We start from the raw sequence: 17,163 nt of genomic DNA on the forward strand, positions 1-17,163 counted from the left end.
AAGAGGGTTAGGAGGTTGGAGAGACGTCTCCATACAGCCAAGTCGAAGGGTGCACAACACAACGCTTGCACAAACGGACACAGTCTGACACCAGGGACATGTGAATTAGTGAACGCAATATGGATTGACATGCTCAAATGACAAGAAGCTCGAGGTAAACATCTACTGGAAATCAAGTACTTCAAAGCGCTGTAGATTTTCATACTTAACGGGGCCCCCCTGACCCGATTGCGACATCGTAAAAGTGCGTCCCGTTTCGAACATCAGCAACGTGACCCTGTTTGCCTCCACGTTCATATCCGTCGCAACAAATTTCTCCTCGGTGATCGTCTCGAGATACGGAAGACCAGATCCAAGAGGCTCCAAAAACATATTCGAGCTTGTTGGCTCGCCTTCGATAAGTCGCTGATTGAGTCTAGATCCGTTCCCAGCCTTGAAATCCGCCACTCGATGAGGATTGAAGTCGCGAATGCATAGCGGTCGCTTCTCACGCTCCGACATCCGGTCCCCGGCCAAAGATACAGACCGGAAGCCAGAGACGGAGTGTTTGCAAGGATCGCGCGAGCGCTCCACGAAGGACCGGGTGTGATTTGGGCCCCAGCTGGACCAAGGCAGACTAGGGGAGTCTTCAGTGGCTTTTCCATACCGACTTGTATAGGTGGACTCGAGTTCCAAGAGGGCATTGCGCTCAACGAAGAGTGTGAAACAAGGATCGGTGGCGAGGCCCCCCCCTGAAATATTCATGCTGAAAGAGATCATTTGGTTGTGTGCGTGGGCGTGGAAAGGAATGGGGGTGAAGTTGAAATATTTGTATTCAAAGGGACTCCGCAAGGGAGGGAGGGAAAATTTGGCAGTGATCTTGAGGGAATTGGAGGACTGAACAAGGGAATACAATGATAGTTCCCTGGCGTTGGCGACGAGAATTTTTTCGTTCGTCAGGAAGCTGAAGTCCATCGTGTCGCAAGCCAGATCAAAAGCTTCGATGCACTGCAAGTCCAGTTAATTCATAAGTCACAATAACGACGTCAGGAGTTTCACTGACCTGAAAGGCGTCCTTTGACTTCCAATTCCAGATCTGCAAAAAGTCGGCCGCTCCATTCGTTCTGATGACATTTCTGAATAAAACACCATAATAATCCCCAAAGATCGAGGATTTTTGAACGAAGAGGTTGAACAACTCCAAATCAATGTCCTTGTCGATTGCTTTGAGGACAGGTGATACAGCTTCCGGATGGACGTTATCCTCTGAAAGGGATCTGAAACAGACATCAAACGCGTGATTCGCCCTTGACGTTCGTTAATATATAATGTCTGAGATACGACTTGAAAGAAACACTCACCCCCAGGGTGCTTCGGCAAGATAAACCATGAGATCCTGCGCAGGCGAAAAATTGAAATGGGGGAATGGGTGGTCGACTTGGCAGCTCCACTGACGCAAGTTTGGGGCACTGGAGTGGCCGTCTGCCGGTTGGGGTTGGAGAAATAGTATTCGCTTGGTTTGTCCGACTTGGCGTCCCAGAAATGCGACTGGGAATCCCAGAACGCCGGACGACCATCGGTACATAACCAGAGGGCACGGAACAGGGTCCAGGGCGTTCGATGAGTACTGAGCATTCTGCCATGCAGATTCTCTTTGTCGAAGCGACTGACGGAGTCCTTGGACGTCAGTATCGGCCGAACCAGGCACAGTGACCGGAATTGCGTGGAAATATTTGAGGTCGATTGAATACAGAAACTCCAAGGAAGAATCAATCGCTTGTTGAGTATAATTGCATATCTGAAGAGACTTGAGTTAATTATTTATACATGTGAAATTTTGCCTTACTTGACGAGCCCGTACGAGTTCGTACACATCTAGATGGCCGAAAATCTTTAACAAGATTTCGACAGGGCAGTCTAATAGTGTTAGGGTGGCTTGATTATATTCGCTCATGGTTGATGATTTGGTACTGCCAGTAACCCGGAGGTGAGATTTACTTAGAATTTAGAACAGATCACACGAACCTTTCAAGTTGCTGGGTTGCAGTTTCGACAGAAGCAATGACGAGGTCAAGGATGCGCAGTTAAGAAATCGAGTAGATAGCGACGACAACTGGGGATGGATTTCTTGTGGAGGTGGACCATTTTATACGCTGTGAATGTAAACGCGGATAACCGTCATCGATCGTTTATCCGCATACCTTGTTTAGGAAATCCGGGTAACACCACAGGGGCTAACAACACGTGAGCATGGTTTGAGTATGATGTCATCCTTGAACTTGAGGGGTAGACTACAAGTTCAGAATGAAACACGATAGAAATGCTGAGCTCTGGGAGTGATATTCATGCTGGAAGCCTCATCACTACGTGATAGAGAATACAGTAAGTGATCAACTTGAACATCGGTTCCTCGTAGCGCAATTAATCGACTGCGTCTTCAAATTCTTTGGGGTCCTTCGTTCCGGGCCGCATTTCATCACTGAACTCTTCAGCTGCGTAGAGCGCAAGTCTGCCAGGCCAGGGTTGCTGAGTTGGGCTGCTGAGGAGTAAAAGTCGAGGGTATCGTCTATGAGCGAGGAGCAGTGTGAGTGTTGGTGGTATGAAACAGGAAAATATAGAACAATTGCGTGTCATAAGACAAGACGAGTCTGAGTGTGCAAAACGGAATGAATACTACAAGACGCGTGCAATGACAAAGTAAAGAACGAGCGGACAAGTCAAAAAGTATACGAACACACACCAGGCTGAAATGCAATTCCTCCCGTACGCATACCATATTGGCGCAATGATGTTGCACAACATTTTCTGAATCTGTCGGAACCTTTCAACAGCGCTATGGGACAACCACGAACCAGGCATTAATGTTACCGGAAGCCTGCAGGTCTATCCGTGGTATCTCAGAACCAAATCGTGAAACTGAAATTGACGCTTACCTTGGCACCAAAAACCAGTCATCACTGATATCTGCAGCGTTCAAGGCTGTAAATTTCGCTGATTTTACACGACCCGACGAGCATCTCGCAGCTAGTACAGGAACTTGAGCCCTAGTGCACAACATCCAGTAGTTGCTGGTTCAGAATAAGCCACAAGGCTGAGTAGACTCATCCCCGGGATTTGGGCAGGTGCTAAGCGCAAAAGCGTGGGAGACATGTCAGACGTCCGTCCTTGTCATCTTGGCATGGTGCATTATATGTGTAGTCAACACAGGTTGTCGCTTTTTTCACAACTCTTTGCCAAACCTCAGGCTAGGACGGGCTGACAGACTGTAACACATACATACACGAAGCCTTCCTCTCATCTCACCACCACTCGCGTTATCATCGTCCCCATCATCGATCATCCCTCAGGGTCTTCGGCCAACACTTAGAAACATCTATGCCTCAGCCTCAGGGATATACTATAAAATCTCCCCTATTCCAACCTACTTGTCTCCGCTAGCCACACATTCATCAACAAGGAAGCAGTCGTCCCTGTTGATAACTCCAACAACCAATTGGCTATCCCCAGCTCCTGTTTATGACACACAACCTACTAACAGACGTGGTTCTACTTTCAAACCACTCATTTGGAAAACCACGTAGCTATCAAATTGTGCGTACTTCATCGAGTCATGTTCAAGAGCCTGATATAATAGAAGAGATGTAGTAAAAGATGGCGGAAAGCCAGCCTCACGTCTCAGTGATGGTCTGGTACCACAAGGTTGAAGAGAAATCCACGAAGAAAATCAGGATGCCAGGAATTGAACAAGGCAGCTGCATATTATATATATACACTGTGTCTAAAAAGCCGTTCCCAATTACGATGCTGAGCGGGGACGAGTTCCTCAGCGCATGGTGGCAAGTTGTGCTCTGTAAGTGTAATTTTCATTGCGTTATTTATTGTCTCTCACTGCTCTGACAGGTCATTATACCCTCTGGAAGCACGGTATCTATCACCGTGACGTTAGTCCAAACAATCTCATGGTGTACCGGTTAATTGGCAAATGAGTTGCAGTCCTCAATAACCACGACTTGTCATCGATTTCACGCGATAGGCCTAGCGACAACGAGCGCGCAGGAACAGTACCATTCATGGCAATTGAACTGCTCCGGCCAAGTTTTCTCGCAGGCCAAGTCAAACACTTGTACCACCACGATGCTGAATCGTTTGTCTGGGTCCTCGTCTGGGTCTGTCTTCGGTACAAGGACGGCGAGCTCCTGCGCGTGAGGGAGGGCAGACGGCTCGACGACTGGCTCAAAGTGGATGCTACCAGATGCAGGGAGAAAAAGTCTTACTTTCAGTGGAACTTCAGGGAAGGGGACGACCTCGACCCTGAGATCCAACCCTCGTCATCTCACAAATCTACTAACTGGAAGCTTGCGGTAAAATGCCTTCACGCACTCTATCATTCCTCCCTGGCTAGCGTGCCAGACGATAAAACTGAATTCGAGAAACGGCTCCTGACGAACATGAGGTCTGTCGCTCCACACATATATCACCATCCTGTCGACGTGTTATAAGTAGTCTTGTTACACGATAGATAGGCGGGAGCAAGCCCTGACGATGGGGATGTATAGCATTACTAGCAGATACTTGTAGGAACCTTTCAGAACGAGAGGCATGCGTGACCAGATACATATCACCTAACATCTGATAAACAGGCGTGAATTTGTTAGCGGAAGGCGGGGAGAGAAGTGGTTCTTGAGCGTGTAGAAGGGAGAAGGGAAAACACTGTAAGGACGCCCGCCATAAGAGGAAAGATGTCTACGGCACGGTGTCAAAAGGGACAACGTTGTGCTCATAAATTGATCTGCGGCAGCGGACATTAATGCTCAAGGGGGAAAAGACTCGGAGGAAACAATTTATCACCAGTGTATTGATGACCCGGGGCACGCCAACAACTGGCAAGGTGCTTCAAAAGCGCGAGTCTAGTAGAAGTCCTCACGATCCCTCTCCAACTCTTCCACACATGGCCCGCAAACTGAGTGGTCTCATCCAGAACTTTCTCCGCATGTTCCGCGTTCCCGAGGAGATAATACAGGAATACAGGTGCTGTGCATTGGGAAGTCAGTTTGTGAAAGTGAGGTGGATGGCGGAGAACTGGGCCCAGAGCATCATAGCTCTCCTTCGAATCACATTCTGTCGGCATGGCTCTGGAAAAGTCAGACATGAAGAATGTCAAAACCAAAACGAAGCAAGCAGGTGACTCACCCATGCAAAGCTAACTGCTCGGCCTGCTAGTGCCCCCCTTAAAAATACGTCTCGGTACTTGATCTCCCGCTCCTCGTCCGTTGCCCAATACGCACCTTCGCTCTCTGGTTCGGGGTATCATATCATAAGCAGGCGGGAAAATGGTAAACGTTGAATCCGACGCAGAACGCACTAGATAGATGCATGGCGCACTTTGACGCGTGGATTTTGATCTATCCCGATTCTTCTTGAAGTCCATTATGCGTGATTAATATCTGATGAATATACAGGGACTACGCCGATCTCTAGTGGAACATGTGGATATGATCTAGAGGGCACATGGCAGAAAAGAAGACTCGGATCGGCTCCAATGATGGTTGACGTTGAGCGCTGAGGAAAGGCCTGATTTTCTGTTCTTGGAATTGTGCAGGCTCGTTTCATACAACATTCATCGACGAGCCTCTGGCCGACGGCTTGGCCTGGTTGTCAACTTACACAAAGTTGCTCCTCACTGGTTGCACCCACACAATCAGATAAAATTTTCAGATTACACCTCCTCGATGGTCAAACACCAAGAAATTATACACGATTACCCGACATTCAACGTTCAGCAGCACTTGCACTCTCCGTGCTTGCAGTGGCACCTGCGCACAAAGTTGCGAATCAGATCGAGACTTTATACAAAAATAAAGGACTGCGACTCACATGGCGTGGCATCCGCAGCCGCTCGAGCCACAGTGGTCGTTGGAAGGAGGGACTTCAGCGACCTGTGAGCGAGGGAGATCGGGATAAGACACTGAAATGCGACACGAGAAACGTCACTTACGATGTACATGTTGTGATGGATGATGTTGGTCTTTATGTTTGAGAATTTGTCGTTGCCTGCTCATTGACGACGTGAGTCTGACTCTTATATAGATTTCTGGTGTATGGTCTTGTTGCCGCTCAATTCTTACTACTGGAAACCGAGTCACTGATTGAACGTTGATTTGCTCACCTTCCTTCCTATCTCTCCGATTCTACGACCTACCAAATCGCGCAAATAGCCCATTGGTCCGCTACATGTGCATCCGATGATAAAACGGTACCACATGCCTCCATCAAATGCCTCAGGAGTTATCTGGAATCATTGGAAATCGCATCGCCAAGTCCATCTCTTCATCCTTTCGCCCTCCGAGATGGGCTCAACATAGGAGTGCATGTGCTCGACGGGGCAAGAAGATGTAAGACTGCAGATCGGGGGTGTTCTTTGCGGGGTGCTCCACTGCGAGGTGACCCGTATTAGGCGTGAGGATGTCAGTATACAGGAAGCAAGTCATAGAGCTATACGATTAGGCAGTAGGGTAGCACAGTCATGGATAAATTTATCACATAGCGGCAATCTGTAAGTGGCAGTGGTGCGTCTTTTCTTGTGAGAATCATACCCGAACTTGGGTACAGCTTCGACGAGGTGGGACTGGACAAGATCCGTAACCCATTTTGGAGCCTCTTGTCCGCACCGAGTCTGAAGTTTGAGTTCTAAAATGTCATACTTTTTGGGAGCGTGAACATGCTATAATAGAAACAATGGAAACGCACAAGCTTGAAAAGTTCCTTATCTTCCTCAGTTCGCCGCCAGTTATCGCCAGTACGCGTCTGTCCATCCCAGTTTTTTTCGCCAGCCATGGTGAGCTCTGTATCAAGCGATATCCGTACACGGGAATCTCCTGGGAGTTGGAATGGAGTTCGGTTGTAAAACGTCCTCTTGACTAGGATATTTATGAGCGACGAGGTCAGATGTGGGGGTGCTTACATACCTGGCTGCAGCTGCTTCGTAACAATACGATACTGAACCTCTCATGCAAGCCGAATCATGGAATTGACTTAGGCTGGTGCCCTCTTGCTTGTTGACTATAGCCTGGAGCTCCTCGCCTATGGTGTATTTTGCACGCAGAAAAGCATTCACGAGATGTTCTTTGATCGGAGAGCGCGCCTTGACAGAATTTTCACCCATCTAGGCTTCTTTGCGCTCTACGAAAATCTAAGGGAGGATGGTGAGCGTGATCTTGGCACACCGAGTCAGGTACACTTACGGTTTTCACGTCTGTGTCGCAGTACCACCAGAGGTACGGTTCATTGTCGAAGTATATTGAAGTAATGGCTGTAACACCCATTCGCGTCACATCTTCTGTTGATTGAAATTCAAAGACGTACCAGAGTCATTCTGCTGGAATCCCTTATCGACATCGAACGCTATTAGAGGTGAATCGTTGTGGCGATGAGGTGGGACTCGACCTGTCGTACTCGCTTGTTGGTAAGTATGCGTAATGGAAAGAGGTATGTGGCTGTGCCTCGAGATGACGTCATCTCAGTCATTTTCGTGGAGGCGTACCACGGCAAAGTTTACTCAGTCTCTTACCTTAGGGAAATCGTATTAGACGAGGAGAAGAGGCGATCATCCTGTGAGTGCATTTCTGTGTGTGCGGCTCACAAAGTTCATTAATCTCACTGAACATACCACAAGTGGAAAATGCAGGCCAGTCTTTATCTAAAAGCAGTCATCTGCCCCCAAGCAGTCGTTGATTTCCTTATCCAGCTTGTTCTTGTCTCGCACAGTTTTGCAGGCCTCCCCCTTATCGTTTCATGTACCATCCTCACAATGCTTTGGTTCTCACCACTCTCGTTGTGTAAATATCCATAATGCTGTAAAGTGATACAACAAACTGTGTTTTCTGTCCCACTCAGTTCTCTCAAGATGTTTCGCCCACTTGTGCTAGATTGTGCGTTCGGACAATCCTAAACTCGGGCTCGATGCTGGGTATAGAATAGAATAGAAAGTATGATCTAACACTGTACGTTCCACATGACATTATATCTCAAATCTCCGTAATGGGTCAATTACTGGAATACCATGATCGTTATCAAGGTCTGAGAGTAGTGATTTTAGTAAGTGCTAGCAACGGGTAAGCCTCGAGAGACTCACAAACCTCGGCACTGATGCCAATGTCGTCCATGCGACATGCGGCTCAAATCAAGCTCAGGACTTCCTCTAGGTATCACCAATGCAGTCCGAGGACAATAAAATCGGGCTCGAGAAGCGGGTGGCACCCAGAGTAAGAGCTGTTGTTTGGGTCCTACTACCCACCCACTGTCACGATCCAGGAGAAAGAAGGTCGACTGTTGGCCATCACGGAAGGCTCCCACCATTAACTCAGTAGGGTTGCACAACGCATGGGCAGAATTAGACGAGAAGCGAATGAGGCGATTGTTGCGTGTCTTGGCAGTGGTGGTCTCGATGGGATGCATGGTGCAATGTTCATCTGAGGATACTGAATGATCTGACTCTGAGTCGGTGTACTGTTGCACGGGCTGCCCTATTCCTACATCCCACAGTCGGATGGTGTGATCCCAAGAACCACTCACGATGTGAGTGCCATCCGGCGAGAACGAGATTGAGCTAACATAACCAGTGTGCCCCTTCAAGGGCTCACCAACTGGCTGCCCTGTGGCTGTATCCCACAGCCGCACAGTGCGATCCTCCGAACCAGTCGCAATGCGAGTGCCATCCGGCGAAAACGAGACTGAGGTAATAGAAGCAGTGTGCCCCTCCAAGGGATCACCGACTGGCTGCCCTGTGGCTGTATCCCACAGCCGCACAGTGCGATCGTCTGAGCCAGTCGCAATGCGAGTGCCATCCGGCGAGAACGAGACTGAGTTAACTGACTTAGTGTGCCCCTCAAAGGGATCGCCGACTGGCTGACCTGTGGCTGTATCCCACAGCCGCACAGTGTGATCCTCCGAACCAGTCGTGATGCGAGTGCCATCCGGCGAGAACGAGACTGAGTAAACTCTCTTAGTGTGCCCCTCCAAGGGATCACCGACTGGCTGCCCTGTGGCTGTATCCCACAGCCGCACAGTTGTATCCCAAGAGCCAGTCGCGATGCGAGTGCCATCCGGCGAAAACGAGACAGAGGTAACTCCCATAGTGTGCCCCTCCCAGGGATCACCGACTGGCTGCCCTGTGGCTGTATCCCACAGCCGCACAGTTGTATCCCAAGAGCCAGTCGCGATGCGAGTGCCATCCGGCGAGAACGAGACCGAGGTAACTCCCTGAGTGTGCCCCCTGAGCACGGTCTGAGCAGCAGGCCAGTGCACATCACGTCCGGATGCGACATGAAGAGTGTTCGGAAACCGCGCAGAATATTGTCTCGATAGCGGAGAGTTGATAGGCGTGAATGGGAGTGCTGATACATACAGATGGGGTGTGCTGTGTAAAATCATGCCGCCGAACACTTGAATGAACCTCCGGACGTCCATGGCAGTCAACGAAAGATCTTTGAATTCAGAATGGCCCTGCGGTTCCGCGTGAGCACTTTATCTGACATCCACTAAACACATGCTCACCTTCGGCCACTGGGCAATGAGTGGAAGGGCAATAACTGCACCACTGAGTGCGTTAATGAGGGCAAGTACCTCGAGCCAGAAAAACAGACGTTCGTGGTCGAACAATGATTTCACTTCTTTTGCCAGCTCCTTGTCGAACACCGTGTCTCGTACGTGCGCAGTCCAAAATCGACAGGAATAGGACAGATGTGGGAGAATGCGTGTTTCAATTCGTTCTTGCAGCCCGGAATCTTCACAATTAGGGAGATACGATGACTGCAGATCACAGACATTGAATCGAAGATCATGTTCCATCACTCGAAGTGACGCGAATGCAAGGTCGCGTTGCACACTCGACACGTCGATGAAAAAATCTCCGCTGCGCAGTTCGTCCGTCAGGAAATCGCGGAAGGATGCGTGAAGGGGTCGGATTGGGGAATTTGCGTTGGTGGTCCCGCTGAGGAGGGAACCCATGCATTTTACCATAAATCCCACGTCGTAACGGTCCTTTTCGGTTGGAAAATGGTGCCTCATGGCGTTTAGGGAAGCTAATGGGAGGGGTTCAGATGTGCCTAGTATTTGGCCCATCACTGAGCGAAATCTCGCTAGCTCCATCGAACGCATTTTCTGTGAACGTTGACCATTGGTGGATGTACCCATATGCATGATATCTGTTAAAATGAGGCGATACATGTCGTGCAACAGCATGTTTCTCTCAGCGGGATCGCTTGACACCACATCGTCGTAGTACTCCATTGGAGATAGTCCAGTATGGGATTCTTTGATGTATCCGCAGGCAAGACGAGCCCACTCGAAAAGTCCGCCAGCCATCTCAGCAAGGACTGTAAATTGCTTGTCATGGAAATCCTTCAATCCTTTCAACTCCTTGGATATGTAAGCATGGATGTCGCGCTCTGCGACTTCTGGTGGAATGTCGTCCATAGACATACGGCGAATGTGCTGAGCGCCTGCAAGCTCATTTTCAATGTCAGAGAGCGGCCGAGACGTAACAATAATCCGGATATTTTTTGGGAGTTCGGTGATTGCAGGAACAGCTAATTTACCGGCAAGAGTGCGGAGAAGGCTGCGCCGTGTCTCAACTCCGCCGCTCTCGTCCAATGCATCGATGATAACGACGATGGGCCCTGTAGTTGATGCTGAAAGCTTCTTTAGCGGTTCCGCCAGAAGCTTCTGCCACTGCTGCATGATGTCCACCGAGTTCTTGAGAGCATTGTCGTTTTGAACTGCCTCCGCCAATGCTCTCTTCATCTCTGGATGATGGTCAGCCAGGTCGCGCGCGATGGTGGCGAAAACCTTTTCATGGCGACGTTCGGCTTTTCGATCATGGTCGAAACAATAAAATGAGCCAAGCCCTCCTACTTCGTGGAACCATTTAGCAATGGTATGGGCGATAGCTGATTTCCCCTTGCCCGCAGGGCCAGATAGCCACAGCACACGTTCAACATCATCTCCGGTGCTCTTGACCCAGTCCTTGATCTGGGAGAGGATTTCCGTACGCGTTCCTGGCAGGCACTGTTTCGCGGTATCTAGTCCCGCGCCCGGTGCATAACTCATACCGCTGAGGTCCAGTCTTTCGCCTAAAAAGGTATGAATACATGTCAAGTTAAAGAACACGTCCAAATTCTTACCTGTACGGGGAAGGGAGATGGCCATGTCCCGGAAAACTTGGTCCCGGAAGGTTTGCATGAGTGCGTCCAACTCGTTATTGTACTGTTGGATTATAGTATTCGTTTCTGAGACGATGTTCTTTCTGAATCTCTTCCCTGTGATGATGGTAGAAGCCTGAGGAGGTGCAAAAGCACAACAGCTTGTAAGACTCACAAAAGTTCTTTTTCTCCGCATAATCTCTGATAAAATGGGCGCATCGAAGAGTCAGACCAGAGATCTGTTCAAGGATAGTTCTCATTGATGAAATATGGCGAAGGGTCTCGCCTTCCATCACGAAGCGGTAAACTTGACTCAATTTCTTGAGAAGTTGAATTACCGCTTTATCGCGATCTACTTGAGCAAGAATGATCTGCACGAAATGGTGGGTGAGCAATAGATCGGGATGGGGGTGAAACCGGACACACATTTGAGGCAGAAGACAGTATGCCCAGTGCTATCTTGACATATGGATGTATCTATGAAACAGGGTTAGTTCGGTTCCGATATAGAGAGGAAGGGTCCATACATCCGCGATTTCCCCGATAACAGTGTTGAATATCCTGAGGGGTTGGAGATATGTGTCCTGGACATTGTCTGCGGTATCGAGATCCACTTGTCCATCTTGAGCAGCAGACGCTGCAGATTGCGCGTGTTCTGAAAGTAGCTCCATGCTGTCTGCAGCTGCATCGGCAGCCTGAAGGGCCACTTGGGGGCCAGTACGTTGTTCCACACCAGACAGGCCATCCTGAACATGTGCAATAATCTGAATTTAGAGAGAGCAGAAGTGAAGAAGTTTGAGCACTTACCTCAACACGCAGACTCGATGAAGAACCTTCATGGCTGGTGATCGGCAGAACAGGGTCGGCGGTGCGGGAATCCTTCGAGCGCTATTGTACAATTTGTCTCAACCGTGTTCCAGGACACTCGGTAATTATCATCTTTAACTCACAGAAAATGTGTTAGCCATAACCTTCCCCGCAAGCCGACGGATTTTATCACGATGTCGACCCTAGACGAAGGATGCATCAGAGTCAGTGTTTCAAGTTTAAAATGATCCTCATTAGCCACGTACCTGTACTGAGCTTTCACTAGCTATTGGTTCGCCGGCGCGGGTTTCTGTGATTGAATTCCCAGCCGCTGTGGCAGCGTCGAGTTTCCTCTTCGGTGGATTGCCTTCGCTCATAGTTGATGACGGTTAGAATCAGTTTGAAGCGAAGTAGGATAAGGAGTTGGAGACTCGGAAGGGTCCCACGTTATATTAAACAACGGCAGTGCACTGGAGTTGTAGGTACCCTGTTATCACTCGGACCCTACTCGGTTCCCACAACAACTCTTGAACAAAGTCCGAACATCCTCACATAATTCACCAGGGGAAGGACCCCAGACTCTTCCTGTGATGTTCGGTTCGGTTTATTTGTAACGGCATCACCTAGTTGTATATAACATCCTTTACCGCCTGCGTGCTTCCTTTCCGCTCCCCCGTCAAGGCACTTATGGACTCCCTTGCCCCCCAAAACTAAAGTCAAGCGTAACGGCACATGGTCGGAAATCGAATCTTCAGAACTCGTTCCCGGTGACATGATCTCTTTCAAGATCGGTGACATTGTTCCTGCAGACTGTCGTTTGACGGAGGCCATCAATGTCTCTATTGACCAGGCTGCTCTTACGGGCGAGTCTCTTCCTCAGAGCAAGAAGCTGGGTGACCGGTGTTTCTCGTACGTTATCTTCGGTTCAGTCCAGTGCTTTGACGCAGTATTTTCAATACGAACTTCGGCGCAGTATTTTCAATACGAACTTTGATATCGTGTCCTGTCTATTATTACTATTTGTTCCCCAAAGTGATGCAATGATAGCTGTTTCATTCTACCCAAGTTTGTGATTCTAAGACCGAGCGGAATGCTCTCGTGAAACAAGGCAACTTGCTATTGACAACAGTAAGAAGCACGGTCCCAGAATGACACTGGGCCAAGTAATAATACTGTAGGGTATAGATAATCATGGTCCTGGTAAATAAACCCACCGCTACCGACAACGATGAAAGTGGATATGTGAGCAGCGTCATCGAGACGGGCAAAAATGAGTGTATAAGTGGCGATCGTGTTTTGGTATAACGGGCGATGATGATGCCACTAGAACTCGTCAAGTGCGCCCTCGAGTGTGCTGAATGTCGACCACACTGCGCTCCCTGATACGAGCCCAGAATATTTATTGTGCGCGGGATGCTGCGGCCACTGACAGGGCTCAGGTACTCCTCAGATGTCTGGTCGAAGTGCATCAGTAAGCGTGAACGAGGGTACTGGTGTGTAGCCCAAGACTATGGCTCTTTGGGGCAGTGCAGCGTCGAGTCTGTAAGACCGCACAAGAGTGCGCGAGTAGGAAGGGTGTGTAGACCGCTGGAGGATATAAAGAGAATATAGTTGGTTAATAGATAACGAGCAGGCGATGTTGTCAATATAATATATCATTTTACTCCCATTAGAATAAAGCCGTGATATATCCCTGCCTTTGAACTAACACGCAGGGTAATGATATATCATTCAACACAGATGATATATCACTGTATGCCCTGCACATTTGGGTGGGCTATTCTTATACACAGCCGCATTTTTCGCATTTTTTTAAACTCAGCTGCTTTTCATTCCAGGATACATTCTATATTTAGTGGAGTATGTTATGACCGCAATTTTGGCTTCCAAAAGCGGAAATTCACAAAACACATCCCATTTTGGTCACCTGCTCATGTCAGGCCTCCCCACATTATTCCCACACATCACATGTTCGCATTTTTCAGCCACACAGTGTGGGAAATACCCCACAACACCAAAAACATTGCCAAATATGATATACCCCACAATTATAATTATTCCCACACCCTCCCCACCTCACTGCAGCTTCACCACCACACCACAATAGGTCCTCCTTCATATATAAGTAGTAGTTTGATATATATGTGTATAATATAATATAATAAACCACTTTTTTTGTGTATTTGTGTGCTTGCTCCTCCTCCAGGGCCCTTTCAAAATAGCCTAGGGTACAGAACATTTTCGCATTTTTGCCCCTTTGATAGGGAAGTGTTCTGGGGTATTCAGGACATATTTAGAAGTGTATATGAAGAGATTCCACCACTTATTTGACCCCCTGAAGTGAACTGCATCAATAGATATAGCAAATATACATGAAAACACAGAATATGTTCCCATGCATGTATTTCTATGTAGATGTACCTGTAAAATTTATCCCCAGCATCTATTAACCAATAGGAACAATGTATCAGGAGTCTAGGGTAATAGGACAAGACCCTGGGATGCAGTATACCTACCCTCTCCTAGTGGTTCACCCCCTGTGAATTTTTTTCCTGTAGGACTGGACCCTCAGGATGGTAGGGGGTCTACACCTATGCATATTTAGAGTATATCTATCACATAGATATCACAGGAAACCTACAGGGTCCTTCTACAGGAACAGAAATATGTGAAATCACATTTTTGACATTTTTAATATTTTTCAATATCTTGCCCTTGCACAAATGGACCACCCTGCTCATATATCATTAGCTACACATATATATGTACTTTCTATACCAAAGATCAGTTCACAATAGGCCGGAGTTTTGAGCTAGTGTGTATACTTGCTATTTCTACTGATAAGGGTCCTATACCTTCAGAACATCGAAATTTAATAATCAGACACCTGTACTATGTCTCATATATGTCCCTAATTATATCCCTCAATGTTCAGAAAGATCCATCAAGTATTGACTGAAAGGGAAGCAAAGGAACATATGTGGAGAAAGTGATAATTATAACATATCACACAAAAGTCACATTTACATATGACTCTGGTCAAATATTTTATTAAATTTCAATAGGATATATGATAGAGTACACAAGGAACCTATACTACACTTTACCCTGAGGGTGGAAGATGTGTGGAAGGGATGTGGTGATAAAGTAAGTTGATACAGCATTAAAGTCCTACTACCACTCAACTAACCATTTTCGATGTTTTGGACATTTGAACTTTCCCACACTCAATGTCTTATCTATTTCACTTCCCCAGTCCACAATTCTGGATGGATCCTTCTGTAGATTTAGTCCTATTATACTGAATATATGTAAGATATGCTCCAGGTGTCTGATTATTAAATTTCGATGTTCTGAAGGTATAGGACCCTTATCAGTAGAAATAGCAAGTATACACACTAGCTCAAAACTCCGGCCTATTGTGAACTGATCTTTGGTATAGAAAGTACATATATATGTGTAGCTAATGATATATGAGCAGGGTGGTCCATTTGTGCAAGGGCAAGATATTGAAAAATATTAAAAATGTCAAAAATGTGATTTCACATATTTCTGTTCCTGTAGAAGGACCCTGTAGGTTTCCTGTGATATCTATGTGATAGATATACTCTAAATATGCATAGGTGTAGACCCCCTACCATCCTGAGGGTCCAGTCCTACAGGAAAAAAATTCACAGGGGGTGAACCACTAGGAGAGGGTAGGTATACTGCATCCCAGGGTCTTGTCCTATTACCCTAGACTCCTGATACATTGTTCCTATTGGTTAATAGATGCTGGGGATAAATTTTACAGGTACATCTACATAGAAATACATGCATGGGAACATATTCTGTGTTTTCATGTATATTTGCTATATCTATTGATGCAGTTCACTTCAGGGGGTCAAATAAGTGGTGGAATCTCTTCATATACACTTCTAAATATGTCCTGAATACCCCAGAACACTTCCCTATCAAAGGGGCAAAAATGCGAAAATGTTCTGTACCCTAGGCTATTTTGAAAGGGCCCTGGAGGAGGAGCAAGCACACAAATACACAAAAAAAGTGGTTTATTATATTATATTATACACATATATATCAAACTACTACTTATATATGAAGGAGGACCTATTGTGGTGTGGTGGTGAAGCTGCAGTGAGGTGGGGAGGGTGTGGGAATAATTATAATTGTGGGGTATATCATATTTGGCAATGTTTTTGGTGTTGTGGGGTATTTCCCACACTGTGTGGCTGAAAAATGCGAACATGTGATGTGTGGGAATAATGTGGGGAGGCCTGACATGAGCAGGTGACCAAAATGGGATGTGTTTTGTGAATTTCCGCTTTTGGAAGCCAAAATTGCGGTCATAACATACTCCACTAAATATAGAATGTATCCTGGAATGAAAAGCAGCTGAGTTTAAAAAAATGCGAAAAATGCGGCTGTGTATAAGAATAGCCCACCCAAATGTGCAGGGCATACAGTGATATATCATCTGTGTTGAATGATATATCATTACCCTGCGTGTTAGTTCAAAGGCAGGGATATATCACGGCTTTATTCTAATGGGAGTAAATGATATATCATATCCCCAGGATGTTGTGTAACGAGAGCGTGAAGATAAGGAATGGAGCAAGATACGGGTACGATTGAGCCGAACGAATATGTGGCGACGGAGGCTGAAGGGAATTGACGGTGAAGGGTTGATGGGGATCACGCTGGTCGACGTTGGCGGTGAGCTGAGGTGGCGGTTGAGGTGAGTGGTGGATCGGCCGTTTCCGGCGGTAGAAGATTGGTAATCCTTACAAGTCGGAGAGCCGAAATAAAATGCAGTTTTCGAGGTCTTTTGTGATATCCGTAAGGCTCGGGCGTGGGTTCATGTTCGGACTTTGTTGAAGAGGTGTTGTGGGAACCGAGTAAAGTCCGAGTGATAACAGGGTACCGGATACTCAGTGCACTGTGTTACATTGTTGACTGCAAGCGCTAAGCATTCGGCGCTTCAGTAATTACAAGGAGTGACACACTTCAAGTTGGTCTAAAGTTTTGTGCGCTGGGTCTGATGGCTGAAGATCGACTGCAGATCGCAGACAGTGCGTAATTGAGCTGTAATCATTTGAGTGCAGGTTACGTGGCCTATAGGGCCTGACTCACCTTTGAACAAAATAAATCTCGAACTACGAAAAATGGGATAGTACATGCT

General features: G+C 47.3%; 5 protein-coding genes across 5 annotated transcripts; 2 read left to right on the plus strand and 3 right to left on the minus strand.

Moving 5' to 3' along the window:
• Positions 1-101: 101 nt before the first annotated feature.
• Positions 102-2,202, minus strand: DEU56DRAFT_95880 (uncharacterized protein). The gene is made up of 6 exons (XM_041359288.1): positions 2,181-2,202; positions 2,005-2,132; positions 1,826-1,949; positions 1,341-1,777; positions 1,043-1,286; positions 102-987 (listed from the first exon to the last, which is right to left on the minus strand). Exons 3-6 carry the CDS (start codon positions 1,931-1,933, stop codon positions 163-165), a joined length of 1,614 nt encoding a protein of 537 aa, XP_041202857.1. The 5' UTR covers positions 1,934-1,949; positions 2,005-2,132; positions 2,181-2,202; the 3' UTR covers positions 102-162.
• A 1,096-nt stretch (positions 2,203-3,298) lies between these two features.
• On the plus strand, positions 3,299-4,611 carry DEU56DRAFT_834242 (uncharacterized protein). Its single transcript, XM_041354699.1, has 4 exons — positions 3,299-3,570; positions 3,625-3,829; positions 3,880-3,924; positions 3,973-4,611. Exons 2-4 carry the CDS (start codon positions 3,631-3,633, stop codon positions 4,476-4,478), a joined length of 750 nt encoding a protein of 249 aa, XP_041202858.1. The 5' UTR covers positions 3,299-3,570; positions 3,625-3,630; the 3' UTR covers positions 4,479-4,611.
• Positions 4,612-6,332: 1,721 nt separating this feature from the next.
• Positions 6,333-7,599, minus strand: DEU56DRAFT_760691 (VTC domain-containing protein; the record flags this gene model as incomplete). The annotated part of the gene is made up of 7 exons (XM_041350455.1): positions 6,333-6,471; positions 6,573-6,700; positions 6,727-6,889; positions 6,945-7,141; positions 7,221-7,288; positions 7,342-7,472; positions 7,547-7,599. 7 exons carry the CDS (start codon positions 7,597-7,599, stop codon positions 6,333-6,335), a joined length of 879 nt encoding a protein of 292 aa, XP_041202859.1.
• A 519-nt stretch (positions 7,600-8,118) lies between these two features.
• Positions 8,119-8,601, minus strand: DEU56DRAFT_927444 (uncharacterized protein; the record flags this gene model as incomplete). The annotated part of the gene is made up of 1 exon (XM_041358615.1): positions 8,119-8,601. A coding segment is annotated over one exon (483 nt), but the record flags the coding sequence as incomplete, so codon positions are not given.
• A 4,068-nt stretch (positions 8,602-12,669) lies between these two features.
• DEU56DRAFT_720037 (P-type ATPase) lies at positions 12,670-12,894 on the plus strand (the record flags this gene model as incomplete). Its single annotated transcript, XM_041347670.1, has 1 exon — positions 12,670-12,894. A coding segment is annotated over one exon (225 nt), but the record flags the coding sequence as incomplete, so codon positions are not given.
• Between the last annotated feature and the right edge of the window lie 4,269 nt (positions 12,895-17,163).

The sequence above is a fragment of the Suillus clintonianus genome, assembly GCF_016758775.1.
Source record: "Suillus clintonianus strain FC179 chromosome Unknown DEU56scaffold_126, whole genome shotgun sequence".
Lineage (NCBI taxonomy): Eukaryota > Fungi > Basidiomycota > Agaricomycetes > Boletales > Suillaceae > Suillus > Suillus clintonianus.